Below are 26238 nucleotides of genomic sequence, written 5' to 3' on the forward strand. Positions count from 1 at the left end.
TGACTGGTTTGTGTTATGTGTATATAAATTACTTGTTTTACAATAAACCTTACAGTTGTCACAAATGTAATTACACAGGGACAAATTAAATAAAAGAAATACATAAAATCATATGATAAAAATACAACACAATAAAACAGAGTGCAATAGTCATGTGACTCTCTTCATGGAGTGAATAAACCCCTAAGTGAAAAGGGTGCCCTTAACTCTTTTGGGCATGGAGTTCACTAGAGCTTCACCGGTTGCCACTGGAATCCTCTTCCACTGCTCCATGACCCTCCATAACTGATGGATGAGCTCAGAGAAGCTTAGCTGGGTTTAGGTCTAGAGACCTTCTTCAGCAAAGCAGTCCTCAGCTTGAAGATGTGTTTGAGGTCTTTATCATGTTGGAAAAAAGCCATGCAGTCCAGTTTCCAAAGGGAGGGATAATGTTGTGCTCCTCAATATCACAGTTCATTTTAGAATTCAGCTCCCCCAGTGCTGGCTGCACTCATACAGCCCCAGACCATCATTCTACCACCACCATGCTTGACAGTAGACATGAGCAAATTATCTTGGTACTCCTCACCAGGGTGCTGCCTCACATGCTGGACACCAATTTTTGTTTTAGGATTTCTTGATTTCTTATTATAACGCAGGACATGGTTCTGGCAAAAGCTCAGCAAATGTTTGCAAGCTTTCTTGTTCTTCAGCTTTAGGAGTGGCTTTCTTCTCTTCCTTTTGGGCGCCTCCTGACTCAACTGTTCTGCAAAATGTAGCTCCAAAATGAAATGTCTTTACCTAAACTATCTAATTAAAGTCTTCATAAATGTCTGATTGGCTGAATGAGAGTGTTAGGTCAGGCTAGATTCTTGTCAGGAGAGGCATCCTTCTACATTGGTGCCATGCAGACAGAGTTGACGCAGTGTGTGGTGTATGGTCTGAGCTCTGCAGGTGTGAGTAAGCAGTGAAACTTTTGATGTTTTGTTAGAGAAAACTAACTTTGGTTAAAAAGACTGAATAGCTAAGACTAATAACACTGGCTGATGTTTAACTTCACTCACAGGATAGTACCTCAAACCTTACACAAGTGAGGGTGTTCCCAGGTCATCCCCTGAGATTTTACATGCTCTCCCAGGAATTTTGCCAGGCCAGTGTATTTGTACACTCCAAAGTGTTGCATTTATACTGTATGCATAAAGTACACAAAGTCAATGAAAGTCATGTCCATGAAATAAAGTCTCAAAAATGGATTAAAAAACAAAATAGCTAATCCTTTTGTATGGGTACAGATGATAGCGTTGATAGATTGTTAATTATCTTTCTGTCTGAAAGTTAACTGCAGGCCAAATGTCTCAAATAGAACTTCTGCCTACGAGCCAGGTCCTGCCTGAGGCCATGAGACAGCTGCTTCTATAAATAACCCCCTCAACAACCACCTCCTCACTCTCACACTCCAGTACACAAATCCCCACATCCCATGCTCATACACATGCCGGCACGACGAAAGGTGAAAAAACAACTTTCAATAACCTTGCCAAAGGGTTGACAACATTCAGAAGAACTCAGGTAGAGCTCAGGAGTTTCTGAAGAGAAGCATGAAGAGCTTGAAGTTCTTGGCGGCTGAGGGCTTTGTTCGAAGTGGCCCGAGTGCTGGTAAGAACCTCAACTATCTGTCCTACAACCTGTTCCCAATCCTGTTTAAAGCCAGCTACCTGCAGGAGGCATCTGAGGTGCTCCATGACCTGGTTGAGTCGTGGCCTCTTACGGAGCTCAATCTGCGCAGATTGCTGGGCCGAACACCAGACTGCCTGGCTGACCTGACCTCCTGCACCTGCAGGCTCTGCCTCACAGCTGTGCTGACCGGTCTGAAGGACTACATCCTCCATGAGGCGAAAACATATGCCAAGGTCCTGCGTGTGGTGGACTTGACAGGCCTGCAGGACATTGAGCACCAGGCCTGCCCCTGCGGACGCACGCTGGGGCGCTGGGGCCGCACTGACCTGCTCACCCGTATGTGCTACGAGATCCTGGTGGCCATGCAGGCTGGACAGTCCGCTCCATCTGCCTTTGAGTTGGAGGTGGACGTCAGAATCGATGCTTTTGTCACAGCAAGGAACTATGAAGTGGTGGCTCAGGCCTTGCTGCTGCTAAGGCACTGTCCACTCAAGATGCGCTGTGTGGGTTTGCGCATGGACTCCCTGGTCCTCAAGAACCTCTTCTACCTGCTGAGGCTGGCTGAGCCCAAGGGCCTGATGAAGCTGGAGGTAGTGCACAACGTACGCCTGGAGGCTCCACATCTGGAGGTGATGTTCTCGCAGCTGCAGTTTCCTCAGCTGCGCTCACTCACTCTTCCGGCGCAGGCGATGAATGTTCGTAGACTGGGCCCAGATGATGAGGGCCTGCTGGGAGTGCTGGGAGAGCTGATGAGCAAGATTACAGAGCTGAGGGAGCTCTGCCTGGGCTTCTCCACACTCACGGGACATCTGCGTAAGCTGCTGAGGTGAGGTGTTCATTAATGCCTGTTTATGACTTTCAACTTAAACATGGACTGCTTTATGTGCATATTTAAACATGGATGAGATTTCTTGTCATATGTCATAGGCAATTCTAGATAGATGCTACCGGTCACAATCCTTACCCATTGCACTGCTCACTATGGGCGGTAATGCCTTCTAACATATATTTCCATTAATTATGTGACACTGTGGATCGAAAAATAAATAAAAAAACAAAGGATAAAAAAAAACTCAAGGAATTCAAGCATGAGCATGAGCATACTGACCTTCCTTATAACATACAGGTCTGGGCTTTCCAAAATCAGCACTTGAGGTAACACTTCATTATTAATTTAAACACTGCTATACCATGACTTTTTTGTATACTCAAAATAGTCAATGACTAGGTGCAATATTTTGAACGGTGCAAGCGCATGGTGGAAATTCACAGGTATCTTCCTTTAATGTGAATAATTATGTTCAGCCTTGTGCATAAGCAAGCTAAAGATTAATAAAGATGTAAAAACACTGTTCTAAATATATATGTATGGGACGTGATTATACTCCTAAGCCAAAAACAGGCACTGTATTCAAAAGAAAAAAGGTGAAATTTCACCACGAATACAAGATTAAGCCACAAGAAGAACAGACCATAATATAACATAACATTCATTAACACATGCTTTTAATAAGATTTATACTGTAACACAAATAACACTTAAACTAAAACATCTACTTCATTACTTTTAAATCAAAACTATAAATTATTCTAAAGCTGGCCTTTAAAACATGGCTGTCTATGACTCTGAGGACTCAGGAGAGCATTGGACAGCATCAGTCATCATAGGCGAGATCATCTGAACATTCTTTAGCCCAGTTCTGAGAACTATAGCCCATTCCCAAAAGATACCATAAGACATAGGCTATCTTTTACACTTGGTAATGCAAAGCACAGCCCTTGTACAAATAATGCAATAGGGTCCAAATGTTACAATGGTGCTGGATATTCAGATGTGAGATGGTTGTTTATTGATTTAACATATCTCTTTGCTGCAGTATGCTAGCAAAAATGCTTGTGGCATGTTTTTTAAAGATACCTTGGGTGCCATTTGGTACAAGGTTTGGATGGAGCTGCTCAACCATGAAAACTCATGAAGCTCTCTAGGCTCTACTGTTTTTGAGCTAATCTGAAGGCTTGCAGAGGTCTGTAGTGATTGACTCAGCAGAAAGTTGACCCCCTCTACGCACCATGCTCCTCAGCATCCGTTGACCCCGTTCTGTAACTTTACATTGACAGAGTGAGTTGCTGTAGTTCCCAGTCGCCTCCACTGTTATAATATCTTATAATATCACTGAGGAGTATCTGTGGAGTTTTAAATAATGAGGAAATTTCACAACTATACTTGTTGCACAGGTGGTATCATATCATGGGTCCACGCTGGAGTTCACTGAGTGACCAATTATTTTATTAATGTAGCATAAGCAGTCTCCATGGAAGTGATGGGAACCTGAGTTCAATGATTCGGATGGGCGAGCAAATACTTTTGGCAATATAGTTTATTTATGCTGAGCAGGCTCATGATGTTTTGCACCCAATATATATTATTCATCAATATATCTTGAGTCTTATCACTGAAAACCAATGTATTTCCACAGAAAGAATACTCTGAATATCTACCTCCACCATGTTTACCAGGAAATAATGGAGCTGTAAATAAACCTGTCCCCTCTTCTGTATCTCAAGGAATTTTCAGTAAGATTCTGGATCAGTGTGGTACTTATAATTTAATCTCTTCCCTTCACCCTACAGCTCCATTGTCCTTGTGTGCATACACATAGTGAACTGCAGGAATGTGAGCGGGCCTTTTGGGACAGGGCTCATGCATGTCTCTAAATGACCCCTCTTATTGGCACTGCAAAGACTTTTCACCTCAGCCACAACCTTCAGCAGGAATGCTCTCTCTGTAAATATCTGATCAAGTGCTAATGAATTTTAGCAAGTTAAAACTCCTGTTTACAGGTAGAAACCTCAAAAGCATCCACTCTAAAAGAAAGGACTAAGCTTAATTATCTTACATATAACCAATGTGTTCCTGTAATATTTATTAGAATGTTTTTGTTCAATAAAGACTGAAATTTGCTAAATAAATGAATAAATCAAATAATATGATACTAAATTTTGTATTTTATAAGTTTAGAGGTGTCTTATCACACCCTTTAAAGCAGAAATCCATTCATCTATAGACTGTCCTTGTCTCCTTGATTGTTTAAGTGGCTCAGGCCTGCAGTGTGTTTGTTTTGCCTGACTGATAGAATGCAGACAGTTGCTCCATGCCATAGCAACAAATAGGCCACACCATGCCCCTGGCAGCCAGGCAAAGTCTGTGCTCAGACAGCTGATCAGCTGCCTCATAAAATAACAACCACAACAATGCTGAGTGTGTTAAAAAATATAATTAATAAACATTCAGTAATGTTTAAACCTTATTATTAAAGGATCGCAAATGGGTAAGTATTTATTAATTACTAGTATTAAAGTATTAAGTATTGAAAAAAATGTGAATAACATTATAATAAAAATAGTGATCTTGCATCACTAGGTTCATGCAACCTTTTCTGAGCTCTGCTCAAGTCTAATATTATTCATAGTTTTTTAGTTAGTTTGGTAGATCAGTGGTTAATTATGTTATAACCAATAAGCTGGTCATGGAATTGAACAAATTCACACACTGTTCCTCAGACTAGCTCAAAAGATATCAGCTACTTTCTTACAAAATGTATTTATGTATTTATGCTTCTCTAATATTTACTCTCTGTTGTGATACTGTGTTTGGGCAAGCAAAAAACAGGAATAAATGTTAAAACTGTGTAAAAATGTGCCTAAACCATCTGCACTGTATAAAATAGATCTGTATTGTTTATTAAATAATGTTTAGTAATAAAACGCTTTAGCAAAGATTGTGCTAAAGCTTATTCTCTCTGATGATGGTTTATTTGGTCTACAAACATGATCCACCTGACCAGTCTACACCAGACAGTCTAGACCAATATGACAAAGTTGATCTATGGCTGATCATAATGCATGACCAAACTATGTCCAACTACCTGTCGTCACTGTCCAATAAAAAACACATATCTCCAAAACAGCAACTTAACAGGGGAAAGATACAATTTTCTTAACTTTCAAAGGAGGTCAAAGTAAAGGAGTTTTTTTCATGTAATTACTATTGGTCCATTCATCATTAAATTTGTATTCATATTATGTAGTAAACTAAAAATCGACAAAAAAAGAGATACATGTTTTTCATTGGACAGCGACGCTATAAACCAACTGTGAAATTCAAATGCAGCATGCAACTGAGAAGCATACAAGTAATGGTTTACCAGCTGGATTACAAGTCTTTCAACCACTTTAACTCAAAGACCAGCTAAGACCACCCGAAACCAACTATCATCAAAAGCTGGCCTTAAGCTGGATTTTCACCAGGAATAACTGCCAGTTTTGTAGAATCAATTATGTATTATTGTGTTATATAACTCTGTTTACAATATACTACAGCATTACTGTTTCTCTCTATGTCACTCAGTCCTCTCAGTACCCCACTGCAGTGTCTAGAACTGGGTAACTGCAGCCTCAGCACAGTGGACATGGCCTACCTGGCCAACAGTCTGCACAGTGAGTTCTTAGTAAGGCTGGACCTGAGTGGACATGTGGTGGCTGACCTCTTCCCCAACACCTTCCGTAAACTGCTGCACCGCTGCTCAGCCACACTCACCAGTCTCAATCTGGAGGAATGTGGCCTAGAGGACGAGAGCTTGGATCTCCTCACCCAGTCCCTCACACCCTGCCACGGCCTGCAGGAACTCAAGATCCTGGGGAACCCACTGAGCACTGGAGCCCTGCGCCAGCTCTTCAACATGCTGGCTCAAAACTACCCAGCTCTCAGGTAAAAGATTCTAATATGTAAAAATACCCACAAATGTCTGTTCTGGCAGAGACCATCATCTACATTTCACCCTCCTTCAAATTTACATAAAGTGTTTTTATGGGTGTAAGTACCAAAAACTGTCATTATCCACTTTTACCTGACAATTCACATTTTCTCATAGGCCCTAGGAAGAAGAATCAAGCTTTGTTGGTTAAGTTGTTGATCATGCTTGGCTTTACTTTGGTCTTTGGTTACATAATAGCATGAATTCTAAACACACACAATGTTAACCCTTGTGTGGTGTTCATATTTTTGTTACTCGTTTACTTTGTTACTTGTATTTAATTCAGCAAAATCAAGCAATTTTACATTAAAATGCTTTACACATGCTCGCTTCACCTAAATTGCAAGCAATATAAACACCTTACATGGTTAATATTTGCCCTTTACCTTTCTTATGTTACATTTCTTTTAAAAAGTGATACTCTTTTTTTATTAGTTTTTTAATAAAATGTAAAAGAAAATGAATTTAACTCAAGATATGAGTAGAAAATTTGTTTAGTTTCAAATTTACAAATGAAGCAATGTTTATTGGGGGGGGGGGTGTACAGTGTGTGTTTATCGAAAATGTGTTTTGATATATGTTTTTCACAAAAAATGAGCCAATTCCAATGAGTTTGAGTTAGAAAAAAAAAATTTTTAGTATCAAAATGAAAACGGGTCCCACAGACCCGAACACCACACAAGGGTTAAGGTAATTTTTTTTTATTATCTGGTCATTAATAGTCAATAGTGTCAATTGTGACAAAAACCTTTTATTATAGCCTGTAGAATCAGTAGAATCTTCTCTATTCATGACCTCATGCAAGTTTTTTAGTATATATATTTTTTTTATTTTTTATTTGTTCTAACAAAAATTCAAAATGTGACATGTTTAATAAATGAGGTTAACAAAAGTTTAGGAAAATTATTTTCTCTATATACTGTCTATATACTACATATTGTTATATACTTTAGCTGTATGTCTGTTGTTTTCAATATATAAAAAAATCTAAATATTTGAGATTGAAAAGTCTGTTTTAATATATTGGATACACAGCTATTTATGTTATTTAAATCCAAAGTTAGTCCCTTTACATTGAACAAATATTTAATTCGGTACAGTTTAATAAATAAGCTTAACATTTTACATAATTTTAAGGACATTTTTCTTTTATTTATTTATTTTGTTAGTATGAACAAATAGATATTTGTATTTATCCACTGCCAGATATATTTATCATGTATTAAAATACAAAATTGACAGTTTTTTATATTAATTAACTTAATATTTCCTATTTAAATATATCAGAAATTCAAATATGCCAAATTCAAATAATCCATATTGTTACTCATTACAGCAGTAATAAAGTTTCCATGCACAGATTGCTATGTTGTTTAATTCATCTCTTTATTTCGCACAGTTTAAACATTAGACATACCGTTATGTATCTGTTGTTATTAGGTATATCGAACTGCCAGTTCCTCGAGACTGCTACTCTGAAGATGTGACCTACCCTCTGGATGATTCTGTGCTTCTGAGTTATGATCAGGAGAAGTTCCTCCAGGCCAGAGCGGAACTGAAAGGCATTCTGGAGAGTGCTGGGAAAGGACATGTAGAGGTATGCACACCACTGTTCGGTGCCTACGATCCCGACATCCATGAGACAAGCAACGAGCTGGGATGCTCCATCGTGCACTCATTTAATAATGTTATAGGGAACTTCATAAGCACTGTGACTAACGTCAATGAGCGGAGAGAGCAAAGCATGAAGCACTGATGGAGTTTTGTTATTGGATATTATGCAAATGCTTTAGTCTATCATAAATAAAGAACAATAAATAGTATTGTGTTTTAGTATATGTATACTGCAAATTTGTAAGGCTGTTTGTGTTGCAGAACATCAGAATTTGTGATTTTGCATGACACGCTGTATAATATGAATGCGTCAGTGAATTGTGAAAGAAAAAGCTGCTGTTAAACGTCTAAACTGTGCAATATATAACTAGATTTAAATTACTTAAGCTATATCATAAATGTAATTGTGTCACTTGAAAAAAAATGGATTTCCAGTACAACGTAACAGGAAAAGAAATTGATGTATATATGTACATATCCAGTCAAGCATAACATTGTGATCCTTGTTTCTACACCCAGTATGCATTATTCAGCTCCACTGAGCATATAGGACAATTTTTAATTCTATAATTACTGACTATAGTCCTGAACCTGTTTCTCTGCATATTTTATTATCCTCCTTTCCACCTCCTTTCCGTTCTTCAATAATCAGGACCTCACAGAATAGACCACCACACAGCAGCTATTAGTTTGGGGGGGGGGGTTCATTCTTAGCAGTACTCAGCAGTGCTGCTGGAGTTTTTAAACACGGTGTCCTCTAACTGTCTCACTTAGACACTCCTTCTTATAGCTGCTTCCCGTTGTAGAAGTAAAATCAGAGACAGAAACTCTGAATCTGTTGCTCAACTGATGGGCTATTCACAACCCAGCAATGACAATGAAGTGTTTAAACAGAGAAAAACAGAAATAGAAGTACTAGTGTCTGTCATTACAGAACTATAACATTTCTCCTATATACTCAGTGGAGATGAAAAGTACAAATAAGCATGGCTGTCTAAGAAGTTCCAGTGAGAAACACTAATGGTTAAATTTAGTAGTTGGATTTGACTGCATGAAAGACAAAGTCTAGAATTAATGTTTTGTATGATAGCACAGATTGATTTAATGAGGGCAACCAAGGTTTGTACAAAATATGTTCTTTGTAGGAACTACATTACTCTGTTCTTTAAACAAAAAATAAAAGTCTGATACAAATCACTTTTCCATTTACTTTCAATAAAACCCATATTTGCTGAAAACTGAAAAAACACACATGCAATCAAAAAATGCCAGAAAGGAATTTTAATAGGTACAGGAACTTCACAAACTGATAAACATCATCTTAAATACAAGACAGCGAACACCACAGCAAAGAGCAGGATTTCACCTCTTCCTCTGCATTCTACTTCTTCTGCCACTCTTCCTTTTCTTGTCTTTCACTGACAACTTCTTTCAAGTAGGGTTCAAGATAACGCACATCCTACAGGATACACAGACATACAGAGAGTATATATCAGTTTTGATTATCACAGAGTCCTTTCTATAATACGTTTAAGTTGTAAACACCTCCTGAAGCCTGTCTGGTGTTAAAACAAGTAATTTATCTTTGTCTTTAAAAAATATTGTCTTTGGGAGAAGGAGTGGATATTAACAGAATATTTATTTACACCAGCAAAGCAAATGGTATTTTATAAAAAACAAAGGTGACTTAGCATGAACACTTGAAGGAGCCATAAAAAATTACCCTTACTATTTTCTGCTATGTGTAAGTAAAGTAACACAGTAGTCACAAATAAAAGATTGAATAGCTACCTACACTTCACAGTTGGAATGTTGGATATTGGTAACATTCAAATACTCATCAGTCTGCTCAGCATTATAATATTAGTTTAGTAGCTCTGTGTTAAAAACACTGCTTTGGATGATCAACAACTTACTTTTGGGCTTGAACAGGGAATAACATTTACTGTAATTGAGATAAATTTAATCACATGTGATTTTTAAATTAATTATTGTATTGATTTTCTAGTGTATTGTAATATGGATGCTGCCAATTCCATTACAACCCTGTCTGGCTGCAAGTTTTATTGCATAAAGAATATAATTAGTCTTGGTTTAAGAGAAAAGGATTTGTAGTTGAAATAAATAATAACAAAATTAATAAATTTGTCTATCCATCCGCTGATTTCTGGAAATTACTGTGATATTGTAAGATATTGTGACATTTTTATGTGAAAAATTATAGCCTGGTATTATATTTCTCAGATCATAAATACAATTTCTGGGCACGTTTTAATTCTGACTTAATTCTTGACTTCTTCTTCTTTGTCTAATTGTGCATGCGCCAATACAATAATGCCAGGGTGTCAAATCTCATCCACTGGTCCAAGGGTCATTGTGGGTGCAGATTTTTATCCCTACACACCTCAAATGTTTAGGACGTTAAGAGTCCAACTCAATAAAGAACTGGATTAAAACACATGGATTTAAATGCTTGGATGCATTTCCCCCTAGTGGAAACAGCAAATCAACAAAAGCATGTCATAGTCATTGGGCCTCTTTCAAAGCCTGTTAACAGCAGACGATAAGTAGATGTTGTGGAAGGTTAAAAAAATGTTCCTGCCCTCTTAAACTCCTGTTCCTGTGCAGTGCATACACTATACCTCCTCATATTTTGTCCACTGGGTCTTAGGAAGAATCTGTTGCTTCATAGTGAGGTCAAGGGCCCTCTTAATACGGAAAATGCGGTCGTTGTAGACTGGCTCTGGAAGGCGGCGGATAGCCTCTTTCACATCGCCGTTCTCATAGATTGTGTCGTCATGCATCAGACCTGAAAGTTACAAAAATGAAATGCATGGTTTATCCATACTGTGACTTTGAAGAGCAGTCATAAAAGTCAACACTTAAGTATAACTAAATTTTACTGACCAAGCTTGTTGAACCCGCAGGCATTGTAGTACCACTTCCTGAAGCCCAGCAAAAGCCTGCCGCTAGCAACTGTTGGGAAAACAAAGCAAAATTCTGTTACAAATAGAAATTAAGGTGTCAAAATCATCAAATTGACACAAACTGAAATGTCTCTGGATGAACATAATGAACCTCATCACTCATTTTATCTTCAACAGTAACAATAAAAAATATTATACAAAGCACAGATCTAGAACAGAGATTGGAACAGCACCAAAATGTGATTGGGAATTTTATTAACAATTTATTATTATTTTGATTTGGTTCACTGAACTGTGTTTGCAGCTAGGTGCACTAAAGCTGTGTTTGTATGATATTGTATCATTTTTTTATTTGGTGTAGCATAATGGGTAACAATACTGCCTTTCCTGTAGCAGATTAGAGCTCATTCCCTGGCCAGTCGTGTACATATACCAGTAGGAGTCTCTGATGCTACATTCTCCAACTTGTGGAACATGATGATTAAAATGCAGCCTGCTCAAATGCCACGAATGAAAATTCTATGGTACGAACATTACCAACATACTATGGCATGATAATCCATGAGTAATTAATTAACAAATTTGCAAAAAAATAAATAAATTTGCATCTACTTTTGATGGATCTATTTATCAGATTTATGTTGTACACGGCTTCATAAATATATACATTAAAAGGCCAGTTCAAACAACTAAATAACATTTTTTATATTTTAATTTCTAATGCAGCTAGCAAAATGTACTGTAAATATGCTAATGCAGGTCATTTGTTGATTTAGTTAATTTTGTGTGTCAATTACACTTAAATTTAGCCTGTAAATACATGATGGTAGAAATACACAATGAATCCTTAGTTAAAAAAAAAGAACATACCTAAAACTAAAAGATGAAAGAAAAAAAAACACTTGTTTTTCATAGATTAGTCGTCATTTGTTTGTAATAGGTGGCCTAAACACACCAAATAGGCTAAATAACAAAAATAAAATACTAAAAAAGGTGTAACTAAATTTGATCAAGAGAATTGATGATAAAAAAACAGACCACATCCTCAATATTAGCTAGTATATCTGTAAAATACAGATACATTAGTGGTTAAAAAAAAAAAAAAAAACAGCCTGAAATGTGTAACGTGTCAGTTTGTATGTGGTGGTGTAGGACTGGACGCTTTATCAAAAATAATTTGATTAATTGAATTGTTTTGATGCAATTTTCAAGATGGGATAATGGAGATTGTACATTTTAAAATATAGAAACTGAGTTATGTTACGTCTGAAGGGGTCTTCTGACTATTTGTTAAAAAAACAATAGCTTAAGAAACAATACCTTGCACATAACTTTAAATAGTGCTGTATATTAAAATAAAATTCAGAACTGAATTTGTTATGTAAGAACTAAAAATCGTGATGAATTTATATGAAGAATACAGAGATTATTATACATATATATATATATATATATATATATATATATATATATATATATATATTTTTTTTTTTAAACATCGCCCAGCCCTATGGGGATGTGGTACAGACTAAATTCACTTAACGTAAATGGGAAATTTGTCTAAATTAGATTTTTGGTGATCCTTTGAGCTAGGCTAACAGTAACCTTCAACAAGATAGATATACTGACCAGCATGTCTGAGACATCAGGCACTTACTTGTTATTAACAATAGTACGGAATAAACATTCACAAAGAAATATAATGCCAGTTTAATATGAATAAGATAAGATTTGATTATAAAAAAAAGCAAACAGACTAGACACTCAATATTAACCATATCTAACCAAAGACACAAGGGAAAAAACATAATCTTAATGTGTAATCAGTTAGTTTCGTAGGTGTATATTGAATTAAAGAGTGCTGTGAAGAGATCAGTACAGTGACTGTAGAGTTTATAGTGTAGATCAGAGAGCGGCGCTGTGCTGTGTGCTCTGGGGGACAGACTGTAGAGGACACGGAGCTCCGGACTCAGAGGACAGAGCGGGAAGCCCCGCGGACTCAGGCCGCTCTCCAGGTAATCAGACCTGGCCTCTGTCCTCAGCTCATCCCGCTAAAACCCGCTCCCACCGCCGCTTAACCAAATCACCCAGAAATAACACAATTATTACCTGGTGCCTTGGACGCCATGTTCGATGTCAGAGAGCGCAGTGGAGGACTGTGGGAACTGTGACGCTCCGCCTGTGACGCTCCGCCAGCAGCCAATCGCAGAGACAGTCCAGGGTCACTGTCTTTAACCCTTTGATATCTGAAACATCAAACACAAACTAAACCTAACAGTTTAACCCATTATACCTTTAAATATAACTACGTGCCTTTAAAACTGTATTAAAAAAAAAAAAAAAAAAAAAAAAAAAATATATATATTTATATATATATATATATATATATATATATATATATATATATATATATATATATATATGAACACCGAGCATCTGTTTTATTTTATATTCCTTTTAATATAAAATTTAAATATAAATACAACAGAAACAAGTTAATTTTATAAAGTTTTATAATTCATATTATAGAGTTCAGAAATTAATAATTGGTGGAATTACCCTGGTTTTTAATCAGAGTTTTCATGCATCTTGGCATGTTCTCCTCCACCGTCTTACATACTGCTTTGGATAACTTTATGGTGCAAAAATGTAAACAGTTCAGCTTGGTTTGATGGCTTGTGATCATCCATCTTCCCCTTGATTATATTCCAGAGGTTTTCAATTAGGTAAAATCAAAGAAACCCATAATTTTTAAATGGTCTCTTATTTTTTTCCAGAGTTGTATGTGTGGCCACGATTTAATAAGGCGTGGGAATAAGATCCTAAGGCATGGGAATGAGATAATTAAGGCGTGAAAACGAGATACTAACGCGTGGTAATAAAATAAGTAAGGCATGGGAAGGAGATCCTTTAATTAGTTATTAAATTGTAGCTATTAAGCATGGACAGAAAACCCTTTTGTTTCACAGCTAACAAAGCGAGTAGCTTTCATCGGTTGTGAGCAACTGGGAAGGAAGGTAAATGGGTCTGTATACTGTGTATACTGTGTTTAACATATCTGTGTCTGAGGCCGTCAACTTATAGTATGAAAATTAAGTGTTTTTACCTACGATTATGCCATGTCTCACTGCAATAGACCCCAAAATATCACCATAATTTCTTACTAAAGATTATCCTTGAATTGGAGCTTTGATGTAATATTCTGTGTTCTTCATTTACATTAATATACAGAAAAGCAAGCTTTTTATTCTCAGGCTTCAACTTATTTATCTCATTTCCACACCTTAGTGAGTCATGGCCACAACTTAATTTTGTCATTCACACACCTTAACCATCTCATCCCCTTTCCATGCATTAGGATCTCTTTTCACACCATATTAAGTTGTGGACACAATTTTTTTTTTAAACATGTCACCTTAGGAGCTCCGTATATAGTACATATAATAAACCTTAGGGGCTTTTATGCATTAGTACATTTTTGAAAAACATCTGGGGCTGTACAAGTCCTGGACTAAATATTTTTGTGACCATCTGACCTGAGGTCAATACTGAATCGAGTACCAATACAAGCATGGGTTTTTGTACACAATCTTCTAATGAAAAAAAAAAAATCTTCATTATACAAATATTTTCAATCAATTTTCAATCAGCTTTATATTTATATTATTTATATTTTTTGATCAAGTATACATTTGATCATCATCATCTTCTTCTTCTTTTTCTCCTCAACTGCTAAGCCCTGCTCAGGTTCACAGTGATCATAGGCAAGGTACACTCAGCAGCACAGACATCTCTCTCCAATAGGTCTAAATAAAAAGCCATTTTCACTTTTTAATTTATTTATCTGAACTGCTGCACTTTCCAGAGGAGATCAGATAAAACAATGAACAGCAAGATTCCGATTTCATTTGGTCAGTTTATTACAACACTTCCGTTTTCTACAAATACACTTCAAACACTTTGTTTTTCGAATGAAAAACTAACAGAACATGATAGTATTTTACACTTTGTCAGAGAAACTACTGATCCTCCAGAAATGTGCCACTTTTATTATTAGCTATAACGTTTTCTGAAATCGTTCAAAATCCTCAAAAGAAGCTAATGCCACTTCAGTGCAGAAGATATCATCAGGTACAGTCACCAGTCGCTCCAGTGAGATGTAGTTGGGATGAGCTGGATCATAATGAGCCCGTCCTAAGAACTCGAGGAACAAGTGCCGCTCTTTCATACGAAGACAGTTTGAATTGAGGACCTGAGGAAAGACAATGTAATGAAAGTAATGAAACCAACACTGCCTCAATTTACAACAAATGATGGATGCATTAGTCACCAAACTACACATTTATACACTCATCTCATAGTGCTATATTCTCCTACCTACAAGGAGATTAAAATAAACTTGCCAGAAAAATCTCTAAAAGAAAGTAGCATGTCCTTTTCTTCAGACATGTAATTAATTGTGTTAATGCTGCAAATCTCCACATTGTTTTAAATAAACTAATTGTGATGGGGGTAAGGTTGATGGAGAATAAGTTTAACATACCTGGGGAAATTTGACAATAAGGGAATGAGGCACACCCATAGTATTATGGATGAAGTCAAACACGTGCGTCAGTTTCTTCTTACTAGCTGTCAGGACTTTTGGGACCCTTGTGACGATGTGTTGGATTTCCGTCATCCGAAAGCCAAACTCTAGTTCAAACACCTGGGTTACAAAGGCAAAGTTAATGTTGTATTTTCTTAAAAACAAACAAAAAAACAAAAAAAAAACACACCTTAGTGCGCACGCACGCACACACCACCCTAAATTGTATATGAATCGTAATGAATGTACCATTTTGTTCTTTTTATTTAATTACAAAGAAAAATATTCTTGGTCTTAATGTGGACTCTGGCTCTAGCTGTCCTGACTACAACACTACTTACAAAATTAGCTTATAATTATTATAAATAATTGTACCTTACCTTTAAGTTTTCCTTAATTGGCTCCAAACTGCCACACAGTAATCTAGGAAGTCGAGTTACAACATCTCGTGTCTGAAAGGACATGAAGTATTTACAAACACAGATAATGAGCTCTTTATGTTTTAAAAGACAAAAGAAAATTCAAATATTCAATTCAATATAAAGTTATAATCAAATAATAATACTCAAGCAATTCCCCACCCATGTGATTTATCCATACCTTGTGAGCACTAAGTCCTATACGCTCCTGGAAAAAAGCCAGACGGTTGTCCAACCTCTTAACACTGAAGTTGAGCAGATACGGAGCTTTGATCACCATGGCTGCAACTGACTCTGAACTGAACTTCTTTGACTTCAGATAGGAAACCCTTTAATGTAAGAATTAAAGTCACGGACATATCATATTATTTCTGGACTTCATGACTTCACAGCAGTTTAAGATATGACCAATGCACAAAGCTTCAACAAAAAACCTGTACAACAGACAACAAACTTTATATAATGCCACTGGAGAAACAAATGTATTTCATAGTATGTTTGGTAATGGAAAAAAACTCTCCTCCACTCACCTGGCCTGCATATTTTCCAGGCTCTCTGTGAGAATAAAGGGGTTTTTAGTAAACAAAGGGCCAAGATGTGAGTCTTCAACACCCAAGTCTTTTAGGAAAAAGAGTCTTGGTGCTACATCTGCCTGGAAGTCCAGTCTCACAAGCATGGAGCCCACATTACGCCGCTCCTCTAGTTTTGACAGGTCGACACCTATAAAGAGTTTATCGTGGTTACACATGGAGCAAATGATGACAATAAAAAAAACATAAACATCAAAAAAAGACTCACCAAGTTGAACCAGATTCCTTAAAGTTTCTGATTTGTCCACATAATCTCTTAGCGTGAATGAGGCAGGGGGCAGGTTAGGAGGTACAATGATCTGAATGGCATCTTCCTCACTGATCTCCTCAAATGGAGATTGATATGGCAGTGCATCCAAATCTATGTCACAGACAAGGTTGTAAAATATGACAGCAAGCGACAGTGGTTTACATCTCACAAGTAGTGGTATAAACATAACAACAAATGTACAGAGACTCTGTAACTTTACAGTAGAAGATTTTTAATGGGAGTCAATGTTATAATACTTTATTCCAAGTCAATCCATAGAATTTAAAAAGAAAAAAAAACTAATATTAGTAAATGTTGGGGCAGTTTAACAATTCTTTTTATTATATCCTCATAGATTTTGTTATATGATACCCAATATCCTTTTTTCAGCATGTTGATCAGGCACCATCAGCGCTTAAAGAACAGTAACTGCATATTTCATTACAGAGCATGCCATCATGTCTAATAATTGTTATTACTATACTATATAATGAATTTTTCACAATACTGTACCTTAAGTATGGGATAGTATCTAAAAAGCAGATTTTAGGAATTTGCTGCTACTAATGCATTTTGATTGATATGTATGATATTGTGTATATTGGGCTCCGACTGGCCCAGCGGGCTCAGCTATGATTGGGAGATTGCTGGTTCAAATCCCGTTTATGTAGCTTGCCATCTGCTGCCGGAGTCCTGAGAGCGCCCAATTGGCTTTGCTCTCTCTGGGTTGGTAGATGGCGCTCTTTCCCAACATCACTTCAAAGGGTGATGTCGCTCAACATAAGGCGTCTGTGAGCTGATGTATCAGAACTGAGTCACTGCGCTTTTCTCCGAACGTGCTGTGATGCTGCTTGGCAATGCTGTATCAGCAGCAGTTCGAAAAAGAGGCAGAGTCTGACTTCACATGTATCAGAGGAGGCATGGGCTAGTCTCCACCCTATTGGTGTTGGGGCATCACTAGTAATAGGGGGAGTCCTAATGAGTTGGGTAATTGGGACAAAATGGGATTAAAATTAGGAAAAAAACAATAATAATAATAATAATATTAATAATAATACATATTGTGTAGAGAGAAAATGTCTATAAATTCAATATGTTGACCGTAGGTTAATGGTGGCAAAACTGTCCAATGTGAAGAATGCATATATTACAGTGACTATGGTGAGATAACTTCGCAATCTACATACCGATTATTCTCTGACCCACAGGAACAGACACTGCTCCTCCACTGGCTTCTAGGTGCCTGTCAAGTTCCTCTGCTGCTGCTGTAATGTTTCCCTCACTTGTCTGAGGAAGGGACCTGGTTCCTGTCTGAGAGACAGGCTGCTGCTCACTGAAGAAGCGAACACCACAGGACGTCCACCACTCTCTGAAGCTCTGACAGAAGATCTGATGGGCTGGAGATGCTGAACTGTGGCTGTATGATGTTGTGGACATAAAGTAGAGGTCAGGAGCTCCAGCAGCTCTTCCAGCAAGTCCAGGAGTGACAGAGGGCTGAGCTTTCCCCCACAGCAGCGCTGGTGAGCGCAGCACACAAACACATCGCCGGCAAACATACATTATTCACCAGGTACAGGTGGACTGTGATGACCCTGGTTAGGTAGCTAGTTAGATAGATAGGTTAGCTGGGATGGCTGTATCAGGGCCACACTTCAGTATAACATAAATTAAAGACGGATCATGTAACTCAGTTTGATAAGCACACACACAGATAAACAGTTTTTTTCAGTTAATCAGAGCTTTCTGGTTCACTTAATCTACCCGGTCATTCACAGCACTAATAGTAAAACTCCAGCTCCCTCTGCTCCACAGCTCCTGAGCGCCATGCTTATCCTGTGTTTACTCTCCTCCTCCAGTGTTACAATATAGTAGAGCACAGCGCCTCCTTTAGGACTGGCGCCGACTGAAGCCGTCCATTGGACCTGGCGTGTCAGTGTGGTCGCCATATTGGAGGAGTCATCCATTTTCCCCAGTGCATTTATCAGTACTGATGATGGTGTTTAATTTAAGATTCAATGAGTTTATTATCACATGTGCACAGTAAAAAAACAAGTTTCCTCGTACAATGAAATTCTTTCTTTGCTCCTCGCCAAGTATGCCGCCTAAAGATAAAAGTAGAAAATATAGAAATAAAGTAGAAATAAAGCAAGAAATAACAAACTGATTAAATATAAACATTAAATGGATGTTAAATTTACATCCAGGATGGCAATATGTACATGATAAGAGTAATACGTTATGTATATATATATATATATATATATATATATATATATATATATATATATATATATATATATATATATATATATATATATATATGTACATTTAAATATAAAATGAATTCAGTTATACACGTTGTCATTTAATTTGCCATACCATATGTCTGTCCTTGTTAAAGGACATAATACAAAGTATTTTAGCATGAAAGCACATATTTGTAATGTGTGACAGCGTCCTGTATCATTACTACATCTAGGCTGTGTGTAACAAACCAAACCATGTAGAAATCAGTAAAACTAGGTAAAGATGTGATTATTATAAGTGTATTAAACACCTTCCTCAAATAAACGCACTAAGGGTGCATGATTGACTCCTCCAATATGGCGGCCACGCTGACACACCAGGAGGCAGGCTATGCGGCGTCTGTCTATAGGGGTTGCCATGACGCCACACTATTTCCGTTTACCGTTTATTTGGTTCCGCTCGCTCTAGCATTTCAGAACTGTTGACCAAAACATTGCCAGTGGCAGGAATAAACCCGGATTTGATACGGATTTTACTTTGAATATGAGCTCAGGCCCGACGTGTGCCGTTGCCGGGTGCCACAACAACCTCGAAAAAATTGAAGTTGTTGTTGGAGAGTACATGTTTTAAGCACCAGAAGCTTCGCAAACACTGTTCGTGTCCGGCTTCTTTTGCTTTACATTCTATACCAAAGGAGAAGTGAAGGGATCTAGCGTGGCTTTCAGCTTTAAAACTGAAATATCCTCCAAAGAAGATATACGTTTGCTCGTTTCACTTTGTTGAAGAAAAGCCTACAGAGCTGCATCCTGATCCGGAGCTGTGTTTGGGTTACGATAGACCACCCCAAAAGAAAAGTCGAAAGCTAGTTCTGGTGAGCCAAACGGCACGTCCTCCAACCAACAACCTCAATAAAGATGCAGACGGTGAACCTCGTGAGTGTGATTAACTCTTTATCTTTTGCTGAACCCTTACTAACTCTCTTTCTGTGTTTTTTCAACACTGTCTTGCAGCACATTAACCAGCCTTTTACCAGCTTGTGTCTGTGAAATTCAGGGTTGCCAGGTTCAACAAAAAAGCCAGACCAAAGTTAGACTAAAACCCGCCCTTCAGAAACTTAAAATATCCCAAAATATACAGCTCTGTAAAGAAAAAAAGAGACCTCTTGAAAAATGACGAGTTTCTTTGATTTTACCAAATTGAAAACCTCTGGAATATAATTAAGAGGAAGATAGATGATCAAAAGCTATCCAACCAAGCTGAACTGCTTTAATTTTTGCACCAGGAGTGGATTACAGTTATCCAAAAGCAGTGTGTAAGACTGGTGGAGGAGAACATGCCAAGATGCATGATAACTGTGATTAAAAACCTGGTTATGCCACAAAACATTGAATTCTGAGCTCTTAAAACTTTATGAATCTGAACTTGTTTTCTATGCATTATTTGAGGTCTAAAAGCTCTGCATCTTTTTTGTTCTTTTAACAATTTATGCTTTTCTGCAAATAAATGCTCTAAATAAAAATATTTTAATTTGGAATTTGGGAGAAATGTTGTCTGTAGTTTATAGAATAAAACAACAATGTTAATATACCTATAAATAGCAAAATCAGAGAAACTGATTCAGAAACTGAAGTGGTCTCTTTTTTTTTTTCTAGACCTGTATGTATGTCTCACCTACCTGGTTAAGCTTGGTCATAATGGTTGTTTAATGCTTGTTGATCAGCTAACTGAAATTAAAACATACCTTATGCAGGTCAAAATACCTTGTTGACCAGATTGACTATCTTAACCAGCTTGAGCTGACCATGTTGTATTTGTTAACAGGGATGTAAGTAGTGATATCTCAATTCTCCTGTTGCTATTTAGATATAATTGTATAATTTTTCTGCCTGTATTTATTGTATGTAACTGTTTTATCAGACTGTGTGGCCTTCCCCCAGAAACCCTCTGACACAAATCCCTCGGGAGTTGCAAGCATTCGGTGTACATCTGCCTTACAGTGCCACTCTGTTCACACACAGTGGGAAGACCGCACCCTACTTGATCATGAGTACACAAAAACAGGCAAGGAAAAATCTATGCAGGACCAGATGACACAGTGTAATGACTTGGGTACCTTATGCTTAAAAATGACCTGCTGTACACTGCTGTACACTGGCTGTACACTGGCTTAAAACTTAAAACATTTCTTCCACTTGCAGCACCGCACCGCCATACATCACCGCAGCTCCAGGCCAGCAGTTCCAGGACGGAAGTAGAGGCTGTAAACACGGCGGAATTGGACAAAAAGGTGGAGTACACAGTGAATTTTTTTTTTATTTTATTTATATATTTTTTTTGTTACTTCAAATTTGAATGTTATTTTGACGTTATTTAGCTATGTGTAGTAATTGTTAAGCGTTTTTTTAAACACAGGTTAAATTCAGCTTTATTGGAGCATTTTTAAAAGTTCTGTTTAACATTCTTGTCATGGTTTTAAAGGTCACAGTCCATCATTTTTTCATTTATTTAAAAGTGTCTAGGTGTGGTCTCTAGTATTAATGAATTCCATGTGAGCTGTTTTTTGTGAAAAAAACTTTTGTATAGCCCTGCTTCATTTCACTAAATTAGTGGTCTCTAAAGAAAGAGGATTTGGTTCTTGCTCATGAATATTTATACATGCAAACATATCATCTCTGATTGGCTAACAACACTGCAACAGAGAACACCTTCCTGCCTTCCCCCACAGTCAATTTTTCAGCTCTAAAACTCAAAAGACAAAATGTCACCATGTCGAAGCCATAAAGTCCGAGCACCTGCTTTGACTGTGTTCTGTCGAGTTGTGCCACCCTGTCAAACCATGCTTCCCTAGTGTATACCTGGAATTAGCCTGGCCCAAGCCTCTTTTTAATCCTTACATTTCAGAAGTCCGTAGGCTGCCTGCCTTCTTTATAGGTATAAATAATGATTATGACATTTAAAATATATAATTTTTGTTTTTATAATATGACTTATTTGGGGTACAGTAATGGTAATCTGTATATGTTTTGTTTCTTATCTTTTTTAGAGCCATATAACGATACAGAAAGGACAGTCACTGCCACCTTTGGTTCAGTGTTCAAACTGTTGCAGCAGTTACCACTGCCCTTTTTGTTCGGCTGGCTCATTTAAGCCTACCAGACTGGACAAGTTAAATGCACACATAAAAAATCATTTTAGGAGGGCCATTCTCCATGAAGGTAGGTGCATTTTCAAAGTGTTTCTTTTAATACATACAGTGGTTTGTAGAGATATACATTTTATATGTTTTTTTTTTATTTTATGTGTTCTAGGGTTCACCATTCACAGATGTAGTTTGGACTGCAGACCATCACTTCATTATCACTGCCTTTACTGCCCAACTACTGTACTACGTAGAAATGACTTTGAAAATCATTTACTCGTTTGCAAAGCAAGACAGCTTCATGTTTTCGCAACAGAACCACCAGCCACCAGTGCCAGTTTTACTGCTTCATCAGTGACCACTGCAGTAGTCAGTGCTCTTCCAGTGATTGGCAGTCCTCCGGTGACCAGTGTGAGAATTGGTGTTCCTCCAGTGACAGGTGTGAGAGACAATGCTCATCCAATGACCAATGTGAGAGTTGGCGTTTCTCCAGTGGCAGGTGTGACAGACAGTGCTCCTCCTCCAGTAACCAATGTGAGTCTCTATGCATCTCCAGTGACCAGTGTGATAGAAGGTGTTCCTTCAGTCAGTTCTCTTTTAGCATCCAGTTCAGGATCTGGTGCTTCCACTCTGTCCGTCCCAACATCCACCATGCCATCAGTCTTGAAAACACAGGAACCCACCACTGTTTACACAGGTAGGGTTCGTGTGCGAGCAGTGATTAGACGGAAATGCCCTCTTTGTAATAAGCTAATGAACAAATGCAACCTGAAGAAACACATTGAGCGCAAACACACAGCGCAAACAAAGGACATTAATGCAAGAACTCATCTAACCAGCCAGTGCATTGATAAGACAAATGGCATTTTTGCAGTCTTGAAAACATTTAAAGGCCACAGTGAACCACTTCATGTACAGTGCAAAACATTTGGAGAAGACCATAGTGTGTTATGTGAGTCCAGTAAATGCCAGGTTAAAATGGAACGTGCTCAGAGGAGTGGCTTTACCTCTCACCTTTGCAGACACATCAAGTCAGTCAGTTATTGTACTTCCTCTGCAACAGCAGTGTCCCTGGAAGAAGATGTATTAACAGAGATGGTTAGAGCAAAATGGTTTGGTGAAGAAAAGAAGAAGATTTGCCTTACTCAACAGCTCCTTGCCAACACCAACAAGGTTCCATTATCTGTCCACACCAACATTTTCCTCCCGGAGAGCAAAAAATGCGTTTCTGTTTATGAACCTACTTTATCATCTTACAACAGTTTGGGACGTGTCATGGTTGTCTATAATTCGAAGTTCAACACCTGGCACTGCCCATGCTCAAAGAGGAGAAGTTCTTGTATACATAAGTATGTTGCAAAATGGCACTTGTTCCAGACCCGCCGTGAGTTATTCCGGGAAGTCTGTAGTACTGAGAAAGTGCTTGACTTGGACACGGATGAGGAGCAGTGTAAAGAAAGCACAGATAATTGGGACATGAAGGATGACAATTCTATCTATCCAGCAGAAGGTGAAGGACAAGAAAATATGGTTACGCATATTCTCCAGAACAAAAAAATACCTCCTGTCCTGCCAGAAGGCCTATGTGTTCCATCACCAGAGAAACACTTTCCAAAAGCCCTTTGTCCTGATGAAACACTGTCTCAGAGATGCAGTGATGCCTCCCTTATTGATCCTATACTGATCACAACAAATGCCAAAATACTCACCAACAGGGACATTATTGAAGGTAAGCTATGATTACTTGTATGTATTTGTCACTGTATTGCTGAAGTATTAACTTATTATATGTAATGTGTGTGTGTATTTTTATATGAAGATGTTGCTACGCATCAAGAATGGAAAGACAAACTACACAACTCCAATGAGCACATTCCTCTTGATTTACCTGTATGCAGAACTTTAAGAACCCTTCTCCAGGTAATGTTCTCTGACATTGATAGCAGTTACACTTTTTCCTTGTTTTTTTTTACCATCATGCTATGCAATACAGATCATGTGCAGTGTGTAAAGTTAGTTTCATGAAATATATATTTTATGATTGGCTACTCCTTCAACATAAAAATGACCGGTTACACTCCAGACTCCATATAGATTTTAATATATAGTGCTTTTTACAACAGTGTTGTCACAAAGCAACTTTACTGAAGTTTAAAAACATGCATTACCCAGTGACCAAAAAAGTAAATAATGTTTGACATTTACAATATATAGATTTTTTTGTATAATATGATTTATTTAGGGTACAGTAATGTTAATCTGTTTTTTTTTTCTGTTATCTTTTTTTAGAGCCATATAACGATACAGAAAGGACAGGCACTGCCACCTTTGATTAAGTGCTCCAACTGTTGCAGCAGTTACCACTGCCCTTTTTGTTCAGCTACCTCATTTAAGCCCACCAGACTGTACAAATTAAATGCACACATAAAAAATCATTTTAAGAAGGCAGTTCTCCATGAAGGTAGGTGCATTTTCAAAGTGTGTTTTTTAAATACATACAGTGGTTTGTACAGATGTACATTTTATACATTTTGTATTTTTTGTGTGTTCTAGTGTTCACCATTCACAGATGTAGTTTGGACTGCAGACCATCACTTCATTATCACTGCCTTTACTGTCCAACTACAGTACTACGTAGAAATGACTTTGAAAATCATTTACTCGTTTGCAAAGCAAGACAGCTTCATGTTTTAGCAACAGAACCACCAGCGACCAGTGCCAGTTTTACTGCTCCATCAGTGACCACTGCAGTAGTTAGTGCTCTTCCAGTGATGGGTGTGAGAATTGGCAGTCCTCCAGTGACCAGTGTGAGAGTTGGTGTTCCTCCAGTGACTGGTGTAAGAAACAGTGCTACTCCAGTGACCAATGTCCACCAAATCCACCAAAAGGTGAAGGACTAGAAAATATGGTTATGTATATTCTCCAGAACAAAAAAATACATCCTGTCCTTCCAGAAGACCTGTGTTCCATCACCAGAGAAGCACTATCCAAAAGCCATTTTTCCTAATGAAACACTGTCAACATGATCTTATACTGATTGCAAAGAAGGCCAAAATATTCACCAACTGGTACAACATTGAAGGTAAGCTATGATTACTTTCCTAACGCTCATATCCATCCATGCTTGTGTGTGTATGTATGTGTTTGTGTGTATATATATACACACATTAAATTGCCCAAATATTTACTCATTATATATAAAGTGTGTGTATATATAATGAATACAGGTGTTCATATGTTATCTGTGGTGACAGTTCTCCAATAGTGACTATGGACTTGCATTAAAAAGTGTGTTTTTCACTTGCCAGGTAATTTATTTTCATGTATTGAAACAGCAGTAATTTTTGGTAAGCTTTTATAATGCTACTCTTGTCATTGACGTTTAATATTGTTTTTCAGCAAGTGACATTCAAGAGCCTCCAGAGGGTTTTGGAGGAGAGATTAATCTGGAAATGTTTTGGGAGGCAGTTTCTTAAGAGATGAATGGTCATGGATTTGTTTCAAAAACACGTTTTTTGGTTCTTTTGTAGTGAAGGGATATAAATATTTTAAAAAAACTGTTTTTTTATTTTTTGTTTGTTTATTTATTGCTTGCTCTAATTTCAGGTGCTAGAGTTGTTTTTGTTTGTTTTGTGATTACATGCTAAACAAATACCATGCCTCTGGTAGGCATGATGTAGTTTTGTGTCTCATGGTCTGTTTTTTGTAGTCAAATTCTTGATTTATAATGTGGTATTTTTAAATAAATAAATGTAAATTTGTATTAACAGTAGTATTTTTTTTCAACACTAGTAAAACCTAACATAATATTAATATGAATGATCATTAATAGACATATACATAGACACTGTCTAGCCTGCTTCCTGGCAGAAGACCGCTTTATTTTTTGAGTTGATACTTCTGATACATCTACAGACTAAAATTATTTTTTTAAATATTCAAACGTGATACTTTGTCCACTGAACTATAATCATTAAATTAATAATGCTCACACCTG

The 26238-nt window shown here is 37.4% G+C and overlaps 5 protein-coding genes across 5 annotated transcripts in view; 2 read left to right on the plus strand and 3 right to left on the minus strand.

The window, feature by feature from the left end:
* rad21b (RAD21 cohesin complex component b) overlaps positions 1–26238 on the minus strand; it is a 634821-nt gene that overhangs the window by 599107 nt on the left and 9476 nt on the right. The window lies entirely within an intron of this gene.
* Positions 77–9278, plus strand: lrrc14b (leucine rich repeat containing 14B). Its single transcript, XM_007245725.4, has 3 exons — positions 77–2482; positions 6065–6424; positions 7911–9278. The coding sequence occupies exons 1-3, from the start codon at positions 1578–1580 to the stop codon at positions 8224–8226; spliced, it is 1581 nt and encodes a 526-aa protein (XP_007245787.1). The 5' UTR covers positions 77–1577; the 3' UTR covers positions 8227–9278.
* Positions 9351–13227, minus strand: LOC103047682 (cytochrome b-c1 complex subunit 7). Its single transcript, XM_007245724.4, has 4 exons — positions 13121–13227; positions 10992–11060; positions 10727–10893; positions 9351–9543 (listed from the first exon to the last, which is right to left on the minus strand). The coding sequence occupies exons 1-4, from the start codon at positions 13137–13139 to the stop codon at positions 9466–9468; spliced, it is 333 nt and encodes a 110-aa protein (XP_007245786.2). The 5' UTR covers positions 13140–13227; the 3' UTR covers positions 9351–9465.
* Positions 14908–18728, minus strand: mterf3 (mitochondrial transcription termination factor 3). The gene is made up of 7 exons (XM_007245727.4): positions 18043–18728; positions 16814–16966; positions 16546–16735; positions 16197–16344; positions 15977–16048; positions 15555–15716; positions 14908–15263 (listed from the first exon to the last, which is right to left on the minus strand). The coding sequence occupies exons 1-7, from the start codon at positions 18413–18415 to the stop codon at positions 15069–15071; spliced, it is 1293 nt and encodes a 430-aa protein (XP_007245789.3). The 5' UTR covers positions 18416–18728; the 3' UTR covers positions 14908–15068.
* LOC103022546 (uncharacterized) lies at positions 19646–26008 on the plus strand. The gene is made up of 10 exons (XM_049475928.1): positions 19646–19719; positions 19808–20034; positions 21020–21163; positions 21301–21389; positions 22146–22317; positions 22411–23970; positions 24061–24161; positions 24531–24702; positions 24795–25323; positions 25496–26008. Exons 1-9 carry the CDS (start codon positions 19646–19648, stop codon positions 25139–25141), a joined length of 2886 nt encoding a protein of 961 aa, XP_049331885.1. The 3' UTR covers positions 25142–25323; positions 25496–26008.

Source organism: Astyanax mexicanus, chromosome 3 (genome assembly GCF_023375975.1).
Source record: "Astyanax mexicanus isolate ESR-SI-001 chromosome 3, AstMex3_surface, whole genome shotgun sequence".
Taxonomy (NCBI): domain Eukaryota; kingdom Metazoa; phylum Chordata; class Actinopteri; order Characiformes; family Acestrorhamphidae; genus Astyanax; species Astyanax mexicanus.